The sequence below is a fragment of the Pteropus alecto genome, unplaced genomic scaffold (assembly GCF_000325575.1).
Source record: "Pteropus alecto unplaced genomic scaffold, ASM32557v1 scaffold86, whole genome shotgun sequence".
Taxonomy (NCBI): Eukaryota; Metazoa; Chordata; class Mammalia; order Chiroptera; family Pteropodidae; genus Pteropus; species Pteropus alecto.
Genome location: NW_006442109.1, coordinates 13,892,564 through 13,912,969, shown reverse-complemented (window position 1 = coordinate 13,912,969; position 20,406 = coordinate 13,892,564). Strand labels below are relative to the sequence as shown.

The 20,406-nt window shown below is 38.2% G+C and overlaps 1 protein-coding gene across 1 annotated transcript in view; it reads right to left on the bottom strand.

Annotated features, from left to right (window-relative positions):
* Positions 1-17,748, bottom strand: part of RORA (RAR related orphan receptor A) — a 32,451-nt gene extending 14,703 nt beyond the window's left edge. The window contains 3 exon segments of the mRNA XM_006926970.3: positions 1,994-2,135; positions 14,970-15,118; positions 17,559-17,748. Coding sequence (XP_006927032.1) covers positions 1,994-2,135; positions 14,970-15,118; positions 17,559-17,748 — 481 coding nt within the window.
* Positions 17,749-20,406: the final 2,658 nt, after the last annotated feature.

Genomic DNA, 20,406 nt, shown 5'->3' with positions numbered 1-20,406 from the left:
ACTCCTGGGTGATGATGGCCCCTGTAAAACTCTTGGACCTATCTTGAAATGACACTTTGTACTGTTTTCATTTAGTCCCAAGCAAAAAAGAGTACCAAGATTTTGGAAAGGGTAAATGCTGTGTATGATCCCTGTTGGGCAAATTTGTGTTTGTAATGCTTCTCTTTGCAATATATCCTCATATTTAAGGTGGAACAATGAGTGTAGTAACCTTCCAGTTGGTTCAGAATTCCAAATGATTTCTCCTGAAGCACCCAGATAATTGAGAAAAAACAAAACCCTATGATTTCCTGGTCTGAACTCTCTCACTAACCCATTTACTTCTCAGCTTGACTCTGAGTATGTAGATAAAGCCTCTGCTGGAGGGACTAAGATGTCCTAATTGATTGTGGTTAAATTTATACCTTACGGGGTGAATGAATTCACCCATTTGACCACCATCATAATTCCATGAGTCTATGGGAAGGGGGCAGGATAGATGGACATGAAGTTAAAAACAGAGGCTACCACCTGGGGAATTCCTTTTCTGCCAAGGAGGACATGCTGTTCTTATTCAGAGAGGAAGCAAGCAAGCTGTATACTGGTCAATTTCTAGGTTCTAGGACTCAGGTAACAAACCTGGGTGGGACTGGTTAGACAGCAATCAGGCTGATGTGGGTTCTGAATTTCAGGCTTATAATTGTAAGCCCCTAAATTCACTCTAAGCCCACAACAACATGTGCTGTTACTTATTTGCAAAATCTCCAAAAGGTATACTGAAGGCACTTAAGTTTTTGTAAAGAATCCATGCTCTAGAACACCCAAGGGAATTAATACCTATAGGTCAAACTTGTTCAATTGTGACTCTGAATTGTGTTTTAACTTTTGCCTGAATATTAACAACAGCAACCATACCATCCTGTAAGCAAAATAAAAGGATCAGCTCTTGAGAAAATACACACACAACTTGTGATTTTAACCTACAAGTTCGTAAGAGATGAACCTAACTTTGTCAGTTTAGTACCACTGGAAGATGAAATGTGTAGAGTTGCTTATCACAGGAATTTCTGAGACTAAGGTGTAAGTTCTTTGATTGCATATTTTGATGGTACAAATATTGTTTCTGATTTTACGTATTCCAAGAGCCCACCCTATGCCCCGCTACTGAAGGTCATCACACTGGTGCTTGGGTGGGTCTGCAAGCCCCAGGAACATCTGATCGGGGAAGGCAGGCTTTCAGAACACTGGCCCAGCATCTGAAGTATTTTTCCACAGGCTGAAACTCTACTGGAAGAGTTGTTTCCTTCAAAGGGATCTGTTAAGAGAGCCAGCCAACCAGTATATTCGGAAAAGTCCTTAAAATGTACCCGCTGTACTTTGTGCCCAGTTTCCTTGTATGAGAATAACTGTCTTGAAATCTGGTGTTGATTATTCAGTGTACTTAAGACAGTTTTCTGGGAAGATCTTGAAATGTTCTGCAATTGAATGGTAGATGGTCTCTATTTCTTAAAATAGCTTCTTTTCATGAAAAGAACATTTGTCATTTAGCCACATTTTGCACTATTTTCACACATTCTGCATGTACAAATATTTGATTTTGGCATGTGATTCAAGATATCCAGTTAGCATAAAAGCTAATTCAACCCAACTGCCAATAAGCTTACTTGTGTAAATCGTGTAACAATTTGCCCCCACTTATGTTTCCTTCTGGGCAAAAGGCCTATAGGGGGTATATTTCAGGGTCCTCAGATGATATTTACCTTAGATCAATTCAGTCACCTGTAACGTCTTAAACGTTAAAAATCTGAAGGTGTTCAGACCACACAGACGTGTCTCCTCCGCACCCACCATTGCCAGTCAGCTGACTCTGATGGGTTATGGAAAAGGAAATAATTGCCGTGAAACCCACAAAACTGCCAGGGGAGCGGGGCATATTTTGGCAGCTCTGGACCCAGGTTTCAGAAGGCATTTTACAACCCCAATATACTATACAGCTCAAGCTGTGAGTGCTCACCATCTCGAGACATCCCTACGGCAAGGCATTTCTGTAATCGACAGTGTTGGCAGCGGTTTCTACTGGTTCGATCAATCAAACAGTTCTTCTGACGAGGACAGGAGTAGGTGGCGTTGCTTTGCTGACTTCTCCTGAAAAAGCCCTGTGATTCAGTTATAAAATATAAAACAGGTTAGTGTCAGTTTGAGCTGTATGATACTAAAGGCAGTATACTAAGCACTGAGCGGCATTAATATTTAATGAGAATTAAACTTGTAGCAGAATCATCCAGGAGACCATTAATGATATTAAAGTCACTTCTTTTTCCTTGAGTGAAATTGATCCCCAGAGCCTAATCCTCGGTCCCTTACACATGCAAAACTTTCTTTAATTCCAAGAGCTCGTCGTCTATGTAAACGGGCATAGGAGCAGACCCTGTTCTTGGCTTCTGATGATCAAAAGCAATGTGTTGATGGAAAAGTACAAAGGCATTTACCTTTAACCTTTATCCCCAAAATATTTTTAGTAGAATAAATGCAAAACACTTCTCTGTGATGTTCAGAGATAAAAAAATGCAACCTTACCGTAACCCAGGGTGGCTGCAATCCTGGTATACTGTGGTTATTCTCTATCGGCCTCCTTAAATTCACTACCCTTTAGGTGTCTTGCATTCCCCAAGTGAGAATCTACTTCTCCAAGAAGTTAAATGACACTTGGATGGATTATTTTGGCAGATTAACCAGATTGGGAATACTTATTAACCCTGACAATTTGAAAATACCATGTATTCAGTTTCACGGCCTTTAAAATTGAACAAATCCAATCTGATGTTCATCAAGTTCCACTTATTTGTTAAGCACTGTTTTGGAGATGAGAGAGTGTACAAAGATGCATGAGGCGCGCTGACTTCAAGGATTTCATTCATTCATTCATGTGTGCTACGTTCTTGAGCTAGATTCTTACTAGTTCATTAATTTTTGGTGTTTATTCTTTTCTTAAAGCTGCAAGTTTTCCTTTTAGTTATGTATTAGTAGCAACCCACAAATTTGCTATGTAGTATTTTCATTATCATTCAATTGAAAATGTTCTAATTTTCAATATATTTCTTGTTTAATCCCATGTGTCATTTAGAAGCACATTTCTTAATATCCAAACATATGAAGGGTTTGGGGTTATCTTTTTATTGTAAGCTAGGGATGTACTCTGACGAAAAAGAAAGTAACCAGAGTTATTTCTATGAAGCAGAGCCATGAAGGGTACAGAGGAGTATTATCATCTCCAAATCTTTAATGGCAACGATAGATGATTCCAACAAAAGGGACGCTAGTGGAGAAGGGAGAGGTAAAATCCTGAAGAACTGCCAGAGTGGTGGGCAAACTGATAAGGGTATTCTCTTACCAAAAGATTTTTCTGGACGCCAACTTGGCAGTTGTATCAAAATCCTTAAAAACATGTCTATCCATTGAACTAGTAATTATTCTTTAGGGAATATATTCTAAACAAATATTAAGAGTGGTACGAAGATTCACCTACAAGGATATCCATCACAGCACTGTCTGTATTATAAAGAAAGTTTCAGAAAAACACTAAACGCCCAACATTAGTGAACTGGAACAGTCGCATTGGATACCCACACATTCAGCAACCACTGAAAATGAAATTTAAGAAATATAATTATTGATATAAAAAGGTGATAAAAATAGACTGCTGAATAAAAAGAACAGCTAAAGAACTAAATACAATAATCCAATTTTTTTGGGGGGGAGTAATCCATATATTTATGGATTAACATAGAAGAAACTTTGGAAAATTATTCTCCCAAGTGAAAAGAGCTGTTGGCACTGGTTGGTGGGGCCCTGAGTGATTTAAATTCTCTTTCTGTGATTTAAATTATCTGTGTTTTCTGATTTTTTGACAATATGCATGAGCTATGCGGGAAGAGCAGTCTAGTACATCTATTCTCTTTTGTGATGGTTGGGTGACTTTGTGGATTAAATCGATGTATAAGATGGATATGACCTCAGTCTCCAGTTCTTTCCTTTTGGAAGCCAACGTGGAATGGGAGGGAGCATGACCTCTCACGCTCCCTCTTGGCTTTCTGCTAAACTGCTTCCTAAACTAAACATGGTTTAGGTTAGGCTGGGGGCCCAAGGGCTCAGACTGTCCCTGCATTGTACTTTAAACTTTTCTTATATCGAGTCTGTGAAGCAATCTCTCTTTTCTCAAAATATCTAAAGCTGTGGGTCCCCCCTGCCCCGCTCTGTGAAAAGGAAGTGAGAAGAAGTAAAGCTTTCTTTGGGGCCTAATGGAGGGAATTCAAGAAAATACAAATGGTAACAGAGGTAGATACTCATTAGAAAGAGAAACTAAGAGGTCAGCTGTCTAGGTATTCCATTTAGTCTGAGACATAATGTCTGCCAAAGCTGAAAGGGGTTTCTTTCTTGAGACTCTATCACCACTCAGACCCTGTGTCTGTTGTCACTGCAGATGTCTAAGACCAGGAATTGTTTGCTTTTCCTTTAGTTGAGGCTCAATTCTGCTTGCTTCACTATGAGCCTGTTGAATTTGTCCTATGATCATTGAATATGGAGAATGTCTGAGTGATCTCTTTTTTTCCTTTAAACAGAAGCACTACTTGCGGGCTGCCATGCTATCTCCCAATATTTAGTCTGTAGACCAAATCGCAGCACCTGTCACTGTTCTTTTTTAGGTTCTTTTCTACCTTTAGCATTTTTTCCCCTCAGAATTCTCTCCAATTTCTCTTTCTTTAAAAATCTGAAATCTGGAATTATATACAGTTCTTGAATAACGGTTTAGTCACTTACAAAAAGGATGCTACTTTTTAGTTTCCACATATTACATTCAAGTTAACATTGATTACCACTAATAAAGTCCCAGAATGGTAGCACGAAAGCCATATATTACCACCAATTTGCTCTGCTATAAGGGAATTCTGAAAGGGCATGATGATAATGATGATGATGAAGGGTTTGAGATAGCAAGGGAGCAAATAGACACATCTTGTTGTTCACGACACAGTTTATTCTTCATTGAGTCAGTTGAGCAAGTGCCTGGAGTGGCAGAGCTAAGAACCAGAGAAGAGAACTTTCTTTTGGAGGAAGTCAATAGAGTCATGCCCACAAGGAGAACTACCAAATACCGGATGGGAGGGTTCAAGCACAATTATAAAGTGAGAGCCTTAGAGAGAGAGGGGCTTAGCCTCCATCAGTCAGATAAACATTGAACTTTGAATGTCAGACAGAATGAGGGCTTGGTCTTCCTTTTTATTTTTTGTTCCTCAATTCTTTTCAATATTCCCTGGGGGGTTTCTCAGAGGTTTAAGGATTTAGGAAGTTAAACAAATAAAATATTTAAAGCTAAAGAACACATAAGAGGGAGACAGATTAGAAGAGTGAAAAGGAACAGGAAGAAAGGTAGAAAGTATGGTACTTTCTACCTAAAGGTAGAAGAATGCTCATAAATGTGGAAGCATAATCTTGACGGATTGTGTAGCAATCCTGGAGAGGGTTTCACTGAGAAATGACTGAGCTGAGACACCCCTTCTAGGGGTTGGGGACTTTGAGGCCACACAGAGAACAGGGACGACACAAGCCAGTGCATGGAGTTTTGGGTGGAATTGAAGAAGGTATAAAGAACAGCGAAAGTGCTGAAGCTGTTAGTTGGGAAAGATATTAAACACACAATTTTGGAGTTTTATTTCTAAAAGATGAGCTAATAAATTACTTCACTTGCTTTCTTAAAAGTTCATTTTTTTACAGGTGTCAAAACACATGGAGATGTGCCATTACAAACATGGCGGGCTTTGAGCAGAGAGCCACCATGATGAATTTCAGGGTAAGATATATTTAGTGTGACTGTGGCACACTACCACCACCTGGTGGCAGCAGACTAACATGCAGTTATTGCAAATAGTAAATTAGAATAATATAAACAGGCATTTAGAGCTGGAAGAGAATTGAGAGATGATCAGGTCCAGTAGTTCTCAAACAGACAGTGTATCAGAATCACCTATGGAGCTTTAAAAAAATACTTTAGGTCTACTGAACTGAAATCTTTGGGGATGTAGTCCAGCTATACCTATGAACAGTATGAAATAGTCATTTTTGTAGGTCAAAAAAAAAAAATGGCGATTTTGAACGGTAAATATTTTAACACAGTTTCTTGAAAACTCTGCTGCTTTCCTCTTATTAAGAACCAGAGATCTACTCTAATTTTCTGATTTTGCAGATAACAAAAATGAAGCTCAGAATGGTAAGTGATTTGTTCAAGGTTGTCCCATGGCAGGTGAGAGTCAGTGCCGAGATTCAAAAGCCAGTGTCCTAATTTTAAGTGTAGTGCCCTCTCACTTAAGTATCTCTAAGTGTTGGACTAATAAAACTAAGGTCACACAGTCTTGATTTGCTCACGCACAGCTACCCCGCATATCAACCTTCTGTCTCAATTCCCACTGTGTCAACAACTCTTCAGTGTTGTTTCACCTCATCTTTCGAAGTGCCAGTCATTGAGTTTTATTTCTGATTTCTGCCTTTCACTCTCTGGAAAATCCTATTGCCTATTTTTTATTTAATAATATGGTGGTACACCATGAAATTGTTCATCAGTCCCAGTAGATTGGAGCTTCCCAGGACCGGGTCAAAGGGCAAGGTATGTGGGGGAAGGCTCATACCAGGTTGCAAGAGCTGAATGTTAAAATTTCGTGAGCCAGTTGTTAAACACAACCATTATTAAAAATTGACTTATTATTTTATTATTGTTTTGCTAGTATCCATGTGCTTGGGGTTATTTATATCAATTCTATCTGAATGGTAGAGATACTACATAATTGTCTGTTGCTGTCCAGATCTTCCCTACTCTGTATTCAGTAAGATCACATGTTGGGAGGGTTGATATTGACCATGTGGAGGTAGTATTTATACCACAGAAATTGGCAAATGCTACAAATTGGGTCTTGCTTTATTGTTTCGCTTTCTGTCTACTTTTGAAAAGTGATGGAGAAAATGATAACAATGTGGGTTAAATTTAAAAGTATGTCACGTCTGTAGTCATTGCATTGTGAACAGCACCCAAGAATGAGGAAACATTCTTCCAGTACTTAAAAACTATTATCTGATTCAGCAAAGAAGTTGCTCATGTCATCATTGATGAGTGAGTGAACTTCCAAAATATGTCTTTGTTTTACTTTCCTCTTACTCATTAATGTAAATGAAAATATTAACTAACATTCATGTTGGTACTACAGTCTTTCGCCAGCTATAACTATAGGTATGGATGGCAGAGTTCAACAAAAGTCAGTGAGACCATTCAGTGAGAATCATTTGTCTATATGAAGTTTATAAATAAACAGTATTATAGAGTTTGCTCTTTGTAATGGTGTGAAATTATATCAATGAAACATACACTAAAGTTATATATATACACATATAGACACTGTTTGCTTTCCCAAGAGCTGGCTGTAAAAATTGAGCTCACTCCTTGCTAGATTCCCAGAGTCCCATCAGGCTGTCTAAGACTAGTTCAGATAGGTATTTACTCAAAATTGTGGCTTGACTTTCTGTAGCTCCATCATACCCCTCCCCAATCCCAGAAATTTAGCTGAATGGTTTTCTCTTCATTCTCTTCAATATATCCCGATCCACTCCCCGCTTCCCAGCCTTGTCTCCTCCAGTATTTTCTTGCTTGCTTGGTGAAAGGCACCATCTTTACTCCCGTTACTCAAGGCAAAAAGATGGGCTTCATTTTATCCCTGCCTCCTCCCCACCCATATTCACGCAGTCATTATATTAGGCTCTTTCTCGCCACCTTCATATTTCTCAAATGTATGGATTTCTCTCCATCTTTACTATAATTTTCCTTATCTATTTTCTCCTTAACTGGTTATTATACAGCCTCCCAACTGGTCTCCCTGCTTCCATTCTCACTCTCTCCATAGTCACCGAAGATCTCTTTCTCAAACATAAACCTGATCAAGTCACTGCCCTGCTTATTAGCCCTCAATGGCTCCCTACTAATGACAAGGCTATGACCACCTGTCCAGGCAACTCTCTCTTACATTCAATCCTCTTCTCAAAGTCACACTCTGGCTAAGCCTAAACTACTGTGTTTACAGTTCCTCAAAAAACAACCCCTCTTCACCCCCAACACACACATAGACACACAAAGACACACAGACACACACACACACAGACACACTCTCACTCTCTCTCTCTCTCTCTCTCTTTCTTTTCTTGGAAAGCTTTCTCCTTCTCTCCAGGATCTACTTTCCCTGGGAACTTTCTCTGACCTTACCCCTCCATGTGTACCTTTAGAACTCTGTAAGTAGTGCCCCCCTCATAGCCCTTAACTTGCTGTGTTACTAATCTGTCTCCCTCACTGACTGCTTTGTTTTTTTGTTTCCAACAGCTACCACAGGACTTAAAGAAGTCAACAAATACTTGTTGCATAAATATCTAGAGTAAAAAATGATGGTCGTGATAAAAATAGTGGTGACAATCATATGCTGAGCACCTATTCTATACTAGGCACTATGGAAGATGCTTTGCAAACATTATTTATTTGCAATTCATAGCAACTCTGCAAAGTATGTATTTTTATATCTATTTTACAAACGAGAAAATTAAAGTGTAGAGAGGTTAAGCCATGTGTCCAAAGTCACACAGCAGATAAAGGGAAAGACAGGATTTGAATTCCTGAACTCTGGGGGCATCTAATTTCAAAGGCCATACACCTCTTAATTTCCCACCAGAATACCATCAAGACAAACATGCAGGGCAGACCCAACAAAAACAGACGAACTACGAAACAAAATAAACAAGCATAAATCTACTTTTCAGTTCCGGAGTCAAAGTTCCATATAATGGTTCAGACACAAGGTGAGGAACATGGCATTTTAATAGGTTATTAAAAACATATGTGTATGTTTACATTTATATGTAGCTAGTGAAACACTTTCATTTGCTACATCTACTTTATAAAAAGCTTTGAAATGTACATGGCACTTCTCATTGGAGTGATTAATAGTTCTGCCCCACAGCGTGGGCTGGCCCATACAGAACTGGGGGTGTGGTTGGAAAGGTGCTCAGGGGTCCTGTTCTGAAGGGCTCCCCTCCTGCCTGGGGCTTCTACTCAGTGCAGCACAGGCTGAAATACAGATCTGATGTTTGGTCTTTTGACAATTTTCACTTAATGAATTGATTCCTACAGTTCATTAACATACCCACTTCCACTTCTGTATACACATATGTCTTAATTAGCTGCTCATTGGCTGTTTAATTACAAGAAAACAGCTGACAGCTGCCTCGCTGCATTCTAATGGCAGACGCTTTGGAACGGCTACACATTTGCTTTTGACAACCAAGATTTATTCATAACGCTATGATTTATTGTGAATGCTCATATGCCTGACCGAATTATTGCATTTTCCAATACAACTAAAAATTTTGGAATTTGAGGGACCGTTAAAGTAGGTGTATGTCTCCCTCTCGTAGGATTTCTGAGGCTGAGAAGAGCAGAGAATCCCATGTGTGAAAGCATGAACTATGTTATGATTTTATTTATCTTGGGAACTTTCTTTTGAGAATTTCAGAAGTAAGGGGGTGAGGAAGAAGAAGTATCTTTTTGGATAAATGTGGGTAGAAAGTGAAATATCTGGATAAAGAAAAAAAGAAGGTAATTGTTAATTTCATTAAAGGGTAAAGAAAAGACATACATAGATTAAAATCAGGGGGAGGAAGAGCCAGAAGAAACAATAAAATTAAAATGGGGCGGGGCAGGATTAATAGTCCTCAAGAAAGCAAATGAAGAAAGAAATTTGTTCTTTAGAAAAGAACAGGCAATCTCATTCGCAAAAGTTAGCTGGTATAGCCCTACACTCCTACATCTGGCAGCAATAAATCACAGAAATGCGGATCTCTTGAACTACTTTCTCATTCAATAATGACTGATCTCCCTGTAGAATTGTATGTGCAAATGATCTCTGATTAAAGCTGACCTCGTGTGTCAAATTTGGTAAGGGTAGATGTCTGCTTTGCCATACTGTGATTTGCTATACTCAGATCCAATCCAAGTGAACACATTCAGCAACAGTGATTCCTAAGCAAGCATGAAGGGCCCTACCCTGAGCCACACACTATTGACAGAGCCCTATCTACAAGGTCCCAAGCCCAGTGTTTTCTGTGAGTTGAGGAAGGGCCGTAGTTACTGAGACATGATTAAGGCCTAAACAAAGCAAACAAAACAAAACAAAACAAAACAAAAAACCCAAACAAAAAAAACCTTAATCATCTTGATGTAAACTGGAGTTTAACACATCCTACCACTTGTGCATTTCATCACAGGACTGGAGGATTTAGCTAAACTAATATTTTTTTCTTATCACCTGTATGTAACAGAACTGCAACTCTGATGTCACAGTATGCAATAACAGCCAAGTCCCATTTTCATTTTAAATGGCTAACTCTAATACCAGGGACAGCTATTTTAAAACATTAAAATAAAAATGTTGAACATGAATGTATCAATGCTGGAAAGCGGACAAAATTGGTCCAGGGCTAGTGACATTTCCCAACTGAAATAAAAATATTTGAATTTTCTAAAAAACAATTGGGGTCTAAAAGGAACATTTATAAACATTTGTTTTTAACTTAAAATACAAAAAGCTCCAGAAATTGCTTTAGCTCTTTCAGGAAAAAAAAGTACCAATTATACATTCTAGATATTTTTAAAAAGGCTTTCTATTGTGAATTTCAGGTAATATATTTGTCAGTGCAAAGACACTATTCCAAATTCTTAATTTACTCGGTGAAAGAGAAAACTTAAATGTATTATGATAAGTAAAGATTTGATAAATGAATGCTACTCTAAGACCTATCAAAAGCAAAGGGTCTTAAATGTAAGCAAATCGATTCACTAATACTCAATTGTACATTAGCATTTAAAAAGTTATGGTTGAAACTGTAGAGCCAAAAAGTCTAAAAACATACAGATGATAAAAAACTGTGTATGTGTGTTTTTTATCTCCAGATAAATCTTTTATCATCATCATCTGAATGGCCACTGTATCTAATGATGAAGCTAAGAACTGATGTTAAATGATAAATAGAATCATATTTTCAAAAGAAAACTAGTAGTCATTTTTCTATAAACACTTCAGCATTTTTATTTACTTTGAAGATCGAACCTTAACCCTAACATCTACGGTGTCTCATTTTACTTCTGGCCTTTCCTTCTGACTGCATGTTCTGTGGCCTGGCCCTGCTTCCCTGGCAGGTCTACCCCAGCTTACCTTATACCCACTCCTGGTGTCCACCCAGGACTGGGACTAAATTCTGTTCCAAGAGCTTACGAACACCTTACAGAAGTAAACTTGGGGCTTGGATTCTATGTTCTTCTGAAATGCAATATTCAAGGTTTGAGCAGGGGTAGTACACTGTTCCTCGTTATTTCAAAAGTAAACTACTTTTAGAACAAGTAAACTACTTTTAGAACAAGTAAACTACTTTTAAAATAAAAACCGTGGCATAATGGAGCCCTTAAAATTTTGGGAATGGTGTACCTGCGTATCCTTATCTTTCACTATCTACAATAAGTGACTCTTTGCTCCAGTCAAGCTGGGTTATAGATTGTCTTCAAAACACAACCAAGCCATCTCCCTTTCTAGGCTCTTGCTGCCTTGTGGGTATGTGCTTCTTGTGTCATATTACACTGTGGCCTTACTCCAGTATTTAGTTCTTGCATTGCTATGTAGCTTTTCCTGTGTAGATCTCATCTCCACAATTAGACTGTAAACTGCCTGATAGAAGGATGAGGCCTTCTATGTTTTTGGATCCCTCACAGTGTTTGTAAAAGTGCCTGGTCCCAAGGGGGTGCTCATATTTTTGTTGTTTTTATTGGCAGAGTCTATAGAACAAATTATAAATGGTCACAAAAATCAAGACTGGACTCATAGATATCCTGAAATAATATCTGACTATACAGAGTGGCATTACTCGGGCATAAAGAGTTTGGCCAGGAATGACAATAACAATAGCCAACACGTACTGCGTGCTTGTACGTGCCTGGCACTCTTCTAAGTGGTTTACCTAAATGCACGTGTCAACCCTACAAAGTTAACTAAAATTATTATCCTCATTCTACAGATGGAGAAATGGAGGCACAGAAAGGTTGGGCAGTTGCTCAAGCTGGTAAATAGCAGAGCCGGGATTCAAACTTAGGCAGTCTGGTCCCAGAGTCAGGGCACAAGCATGACCCAATCTGTCTCTGCAGGTAGCCTAGGGAACCAGGTGTGGGTGAGCTGGGAATACTTAGGACCAGAGAAAGAGCTACCAAAACAGCTATCATTTTCGCTGTTCATGGGCAATGCTTACTTGAACCAATACGTGATAAAATAGATAATCATTTCAGCAATTTATTAGGTTCTTTAGTTTCTTGTGGGTCCAGGACGTCACTTTGAAATGCAATTTAAAAGACATTCACAAAATGATTAGCTCAGAAAATGACTGAGTCACTTTCTTTCCTCTCATTAGATATCTATTTATATACCTAATTATAAATTTTCCTGATATCTAATGATACTATCACAGAGATAAACTATTTATAATTTGTCATGATGTATGTAACCAGCTTCACCTGGTTAGAACATGATAAATCATTAACATCAATGGCTAAAGCAGAAGGCTCTTGACTTTACCACAACTAGAAATAAAAATGTTAGTGATACCAGAGAGAAACTACTGTGCGGAACAAATACTATATGTATCCAACATAAACACATACCACTGTAAAGGTCCCAGGCTGGGCATAGGCCCAATATGTTAATAAAATTAAGTTTTAATTGTTTGTTTTAATGACTTTGAACAGAGAAACACAGATAACTGGAAACGACACTGGCATTGAGTCTGTATATGGACAAGTTCTGAAAAGGAATCTAGAAAAGTGACAACTGTGAAATAATAGATGGCCTTTTATTTATTGTTTTTATTTCTATCATAAACATTGGGGGTATAAAGAAAACATACATTGCTTATGCCTATGTAAACACAGTGGTACTCAGACAGTTGATTCAGGTTTTATTGGATAGCACGTTAATTAATCTTCTGAATTGTTGGGATGATTCATAGGAAGTAGCCCCCATCCACACCATAGCCCTGCCCCAGACTCCATTCCTAGATACTCACTGTAGTTGCCACATAAAACCACATGTGGCATTACTGAAAGACTCAGAGACGGTGATCAGTTTCTTGGGCAGAATGAAGGTACATATAACAGTTAATTTCTAGCACCGTGTCCACTTAAGATAGTGTGTAGGTGATGATACCCAGTGCACAAAAATCACTTGTGCTTGGAATTTCTGGTGGGCAAGCATTGCCGACTACATACCGTCCATCAAGAAAGCTGAAAACAGCTTTGGAAAGGTGTGAACACAAGAGTTGGTGAGGGTGATGAAGTGCTACTACACCTGTCCAGCCAAATCGGCCAAATTAATTCTGAAAATCAATGGTGACAGCTGTCACAGGCAGATCCCTCTCTTCCTTACATCCTGAGATGGCATAGCTAGGCAGTCCACTTCATTTTGTTTTATTTTAATTAATTAATTAAATAAGTTAATTTTTGAGGGAGGGAAGATCGAGGAAGTAAAAGGGCAAAGGGCATAATTTTTTTTTTTTTTGTCTTGGTAATCTAGAACCCTGAGGCCTTGAGGATTACCACAGAGATGAATAATTCAAAATCCCATTTAAGGAGCAAGCTCCCTATTCCTAAAAGGCAGGTGATTTTTTTCTTTTTAAATTATTAAATGCGTTTGGCAGTGTGCAGAAATCTCAAGCTTCACCAAGATGGGCTCAATATGAAGCATTTGTATACATACAAGGTGGCAAATGTTACAATGATTAACAGTCAAACAAAGACTTAAGGAAATTATGAGGCAAATGTCCCTGCAATCTCTCAGTATTTGTGTCTGGTGGTGATTTTGTATTTTATGACACTGTATTTTCTAATTTCACTAACAAGGAGCTAACCAAATTTGTGGATTTTATTTATTGCCTTTGCTTCAAAATGCCTTAGGGCTAATTCAGGCCTGGTTCAGTGGCAATCAACTGTCTCAAAGGCGTTCAGCATGTTTAAATAGCTGCTCTCCTGTTTATTTTGCACTGTTTTATCCTGTAAGCTGTCTCAAGGCCTTTCCAATATAAGCAGGAGGATTTAAATCTCAATAAATTGAAATTTAAATAACAGAAGCAATCTGGGTTTTGGAGTCTTGAATGATTAGGATAAATATCTCTATTTCCCATTGCCATATTATGCATGTGCTCTACCTATTGCCCTGAGATCATCATCAGTCATAATTAAAATAGTAACAAGAGCAATAAGAATGATAATGTTTAGATTTAAGTAGCATTTTTCAGTTTACTTACATTTTTAAATTTTATTCTTAGAATAATTCTAAAAGATAGGAAGAACAGGTGTTCTGCCCACCTTATAAATGAGGAAACATACCCAAAACAACATGGACAAGTGATGGCACCAGGACCAGAACTCAGTTCTTTCCAACAGCCTTGCCACAATTTGGCCACCTGTGACAACATCTGTGTGCCAACAATAAGACTTCCAATCACATTCTGATTAAACTTATTGGCAGTATCTTCTTATAAAGCTTGTAACGGGGACGTTAAGAAGTCTAGATTCATCTCTTTTTTAAAAAGATAATCAAGGAGATTATTCATCAGTTCAATCAATTCTGGGATTGGAAATGACAAACAATGCTTAAACACCTTTCTCTAGCATCCTGTTATTTTGATGGAAGGCGTAAAAAATATGTATAACTTCTTTAATTGTAACTTAACACCAAAACACTCACTCTGTTCTGTCATTTTTCATCACTTGAAATTCGAAGACGTTGAATTTTTAGACATAGTAGAAGTAAAAACTAAGAATCGCAAGATACATTTTAACATTAATAGAAACAACAATTAAAAAGGCTTACCTTGCAGCCTTCACATGTAATGACACCATAATGGATTCCTGATGATTTGTCTCCACAGATCTTGCATGGAATAATTTCAATTTGAGCTGCAACAGAAGCACGCAACCAGTTAATTACATTTTCTTTTAAACACCTTATAAAAGCGTTCCCTGATCAGCATTTGTATAGTGAAAACTAATAACCTGCTAAACATTATACTGCATTAACTATTCATTGCTGAACTGTGAGGGTCCCCCTAGAGCCCTGGACTAAATTATGGCTGCTCGTTATATAATAGCTTTCGGGTTATTAAAATGGGTCATTTGAGAAGGTGTTTAAGAACCCACAAGAAGGCTGGAATCAGCATTTCAAAGCCTTCAAGAACTGGAGAGTTCGCAGTTTAGGCCTCAGAGCAAAGCAGATACTAAAATGTTTCCTCCGATCTCATTTTCCATCATTATTTTTAAAAGGTCATAAATCTGTCTTGGCGGTAGCTTGACTGGTAGAGAAAAAATACTCTAAAAAGTCAAGACTACTTAGGAAAATGAATCAATTCAAAATAATAATAAGTTACATGTGATGGTAAGTTAAGAATTCCTTACTCATCCTTTTTTAATTAACATAGTTGCTATGTGTTAAAAATGAGTCCATTTGTGTACGATCAAAACCTTTCAACCATAAAGTTAATATCCTATCTGAATCCTGACAAATAGAATATGTAGATTTAGATTCTGAGTTCTTTACATTGAAAATTGACTTCCTGGTACAGCGTGCATGTGTTTCTATCTAACTGATTACTTAAAGATGCCTCATGTTGTAAATCTAACCAAATAATTAATATATATATTACATCAAAGTTCTCAAATATGAAAAAGCGCATGTCTAAACAAATATTCTATCTTAAACAGAGGTGGGAATAGCAAAATTAAGGATTTAAAAAAGTAACCTAAGAATAAAATAATTAGGCAAAACAAAGTACTTGGATTACCTATTAAATATAATTTATGTGAAATAAAGACGACCGATGCTGAGGTGTACACACAGTTTACCTGGAGGATTCCATTATGCTATGTTTATTTTCCATGGTTTTCAATACTAGATATCATGTCAGATTATCTACTAAATCACACATGCAAACACCATTGTAAGTGCCCAAGTGTATTTCATTTTCATATAGCCCTTCCCTGGCCCAGGCCTTACACAAAGCAATGACTTGTCTAAGAATGCAAGTTACACAATGCAAGTAACACACATTTACAAACAGCACGCTCTTTCTTCCAATGGAATCCCATATCCTGGGATCATTTCCACAACATTTATTTTGAATTTGGTGTGAAGTAGTCAAGAATTAGAGCACACATAAAATTACTGGATTTAACCTCATTATAAACCATGTATACTTGCTAACTTCCTTTCAAAGGGACCAGTGCAAGTACTGTGATAACTCGGAGCGCAAGCTATTCTACCAGTGTCCTCCCCCATCGGTCACTCTTAGTGTTGATATACTGAGTTTCATTGTTCAGATTTAGAGATGGCGTGAAATCTCACATCCAACATATTTTCCATAATTCTGAAGCTTTATAATATCCCAATAATGGAGTCTTAATACACTAATAGGTCTACTTCTGAGTTATGCAACTTAATATGTTATAAGGCTGCATTTAACAAAAATCATCATCTCCAAGTCTGCTTCCTTCTCTTAGCACCTAGCTTGACTTCTTCAAGGAAAATTCTTTATGAAATCTGAACTCTAATAATGTTTCACACCTCTTGGCCCCTCTAACATTCTTAATATAGTCAAGGCAAAGTTTTGTGCTATATGTTGTCTGCAGTTTTAGAGAGAGAGTTATATCCAACATTTTACAGAGACTCAAAAAAGCCAAGTGCTAGTAGAGAAATGTTGAGAGGTGATATCTGCTGAGAGTTATTGCCTGGATTTTCCCAAGTGAATTAACCAGTCTATAATGAGAACCTGCTTCCCCCACTCTGACCCCTACGGAATAGAATAATTAGGCAACACAAAGTACTTGGATCATCTATTAAACAAAATTTATATGTGAAATAAAGAAGACTGACACTGAGCTTCTTCGGCCTATGTTTCACCTCAAGCGGTGATCACAGAAATTAGACATAGACAAATCTTGCTAGGCCTGCAGTACAAGTCAGCATCAAAACTATCTGAGGCAATTAAAGCAACACTAGTGCTAAATTTGGAACTTTCAAGAGTTATCTTCATTACACTTTAACGATGGGGAGATAAAACACGTCTATTTAGTTCTTTATAACAGGGGTCCCCAATCCCCAGGCCGCAGACTGGAATGGGTCTTTGGCCTGTTAGGAACAGGGCCTCACAGCAGGAGGTGAGTGGCAAGCAAAGCTTCATCTGTATTTGCAGCTGCTCCCCAGCGCTAGCATCACCGCCTCAGCTCCACCTCAGATCATCAGGCATTAGATTCTTGATCCCTGGTGCCAAAAAGGTTGGAGACTGCTTCTTTATAAGACATGAAGGTCCTGGGCAGGCCACACTGGGAACGCTGAGTAAAACTGTATCTGGATCAAATGGAAAATGATATTTTGCCGCTCAGTCTGCCTGGACTCTTAGTGGCTTACCCGTCAGAAGTGAAATGACGACATTTAAGCCAGCTAATGGCTGCTGTAATCCGGCAAGTGATATGGAGGTCTGGCCTGGAGGGGTCTGCTCATGATGGTAGTTTCCTGGGAGTGCCGCCCAGCCCAGTACTTTCACCTTTGGAATGGCTCCTGGCTGAGCAGATGGTGGAGGTGGGGGTAGGAGGGTCATTGTAACAAAAACCCAGAGTTTGCTGCCACTGCTGCATAGGACAGCTGGCCTGAGTCAGGCTCTCAAACTCTTGGTCTTCAGCCTTGTTTCAGCTCCCAGGGTTTTTTGGATCTGGTGGACACTCAAGCTGAGACATATTTCATAAGATTTACGGAGGCCAGGATGCTTGGTATGAATGGATGCAATGTAGATGATCTGTATTTTCAAGCAGGGGACCATGTGCCTAGCCCTTTGCCCACCACCATGTCTGGGCTTAGTTCCAGTGGGCAGTGTTGGCCAAACAATCAGAATTAGGACAAGCTTCTCTAGGAAGCTCGTGGTAAGGTGATGGGAGGGTCCTCCATAGCAAGGTTCAGGTACCTTGACTGGTTAGATGAAACTATTCTACTAGTTTACCCCCTGGGGGAGGCGCTCTCACTTCACAAGACAATTTCAATTGCAAGCACTCTTTAGGAAATGACTAAAATCTACCTGCTCCAAAAAGCAAACTCTCTGAATGTGATCTGACCGCATGTGTTGATATTTCCAGAAAGCAAACATTTGCAGATTCCAGCAGGGTACTTACTCAGCCTTCCATTTAACCCAACAGTGAACAAGAGCCACTCGCCCTCCACCTTATAGTCAATTTACAGAATTCAAATGTATCAGTGATAAAAAAAAAAAAGGTAGTCACTGACTTGCAAATTTTTCAAAAGGCAAGCAGTTTAGTTCCATAAATTTGAGTTTTCAGTCCAATAAGAGAGCAAAGCACACAAATCCGCTTGCCCTTTGCTTTCTACCTCTCAGTCTTTTCCATTTTTCAATAGGCAGTGTTGTGTCTTTTCAAAATGATCTTCTTTTAACACGAATTGAGTCTTGGCCCACAGATATACTGCACGGATTAACTCAGCCAGTTTTTCAAAGGATGAGTTCTGTCAGACACCACTACTGTCACAAGTATATTGATTAAATTAGTCCAAATACATATTCATAGCAGCAAAAAGGTTTATTGTGTAGACGAATATCTGAGGCAAGATGCACACATATAATCATGAATTGGCTTAACAATGAACAATCTTGCTATGAAAAATTCTAATTTGCCCACATTTTCAGCTCTATTGCCTAAATAATTTGTTCTCTCATGCACCCTAAGTAATTCAAGCAGGCTCTCCACACCTGCAGAGGCAAATTTCTGCAGTTTCAAGTAGCTAACAACAAGTGGCAGCGGGGAGTCAGGAAATCCTGGAATGCAAGTGTGCTAATTAGCCAAGTGGTCCTTGGGCTGGGCTGTCATGGAGCATTGTATGTACTTCTAAAAAAAGTCTGCTTTATATTTTTAATTAAAAAAAGGAAGAAGAACATGGGCACTGGCATTCTTAACACCTCATTTATACAACAAGACCTATTTTGAGAGATATGTTGGTACAGAGAAAACTGTCCATTCTCCAAATAATTAAAAAAATACAACTGTACATGAGTTGTAGCCACCACTTCATTCGCTCTGGGTGAAGTGATCTCTTGATGATAACATAATGGATTTATAATAATCAAAAATATCTAACATGTATTTGTGTTTATAATCTGTCAGGCAATATCACATTTACTTCTCCAACAACCCTATGAGGTAGGTGTAATCATCATCATCATCATCATCTGCATTTTTTAGATGAGTAAACAGGTTCAGAGAGGCTAAATAACTTGCTCGAAGAGAGGTAGAAAGCAGTAAGGTTGCAATTTGGGCACATTTTGTCTTTTTGTCTGACTAAAAACTGAGGGATCCCCCTCCATTCTGCACTGCCAAGATTCAATTATTCCAATAACGAACATTGAGAGCTTACTGCTCTTGGTATATAAGACCACTAACCAAGAATCAAAAGATATTTCATAAATAATTTGGTTAAACTTAGAACAGATATCAAGATGTCTTTCTGGAAGTTACTTGACTAGTTTATAACTGGAAGTAATCATTTTACTCAGAACAGATATCAAGATGTCTTTCTGGAAGTTACTTGACTAGTTTATAACTGGAAGTAATCATTGAACCTTCTAGGCCATTCTTCTCAATTTTATAAAATTCCAAGTAGTTTTTGACCTTCAGGTGACCAAGGTTTAACAATACTTAAGGTTGAGCAAATTAATTAACCTGTCTGAGCGTCGGCTTCATATGTGAAGATTCAATGATAAGGATGTATAAATGACAGCGTATATATGATTAACTTTTATATATATTCTATATATACATATGCACATCACACAGTTCTGAGAAATAGTTGGCATTCAATAAATAGTCATTATTATTATTGTTATTGTTGATAAGAAATCCTGCCTTATAGCGAAATGAAATTCTTTTCTGCAGACTTTAAGCTCCTTCCAAAGTGGGGATAGAGAAAAGCTGCTTATCCTCCAAATAATATGACAGGCAGTTCATACCAGCCACCACAGCAATCCTTTACAACATTGGCACTTAACTGTTTGCTGCACACAATGCTGCGTTGCAATCAGCTATGGGGATGTGTCATATGGCATTTGTTACTAAAAATAGCAAAAAAAAAACCTGTAAGTTTTTTTATGGGTTCATATAAAAATAAGTGGATAGGAACCCAAGGTCACCCCAAAACTATCTTTCACTCTAGCTCACTTGCACCACTGCATAGTTTCTTAATTTGGACGGAACAGGGT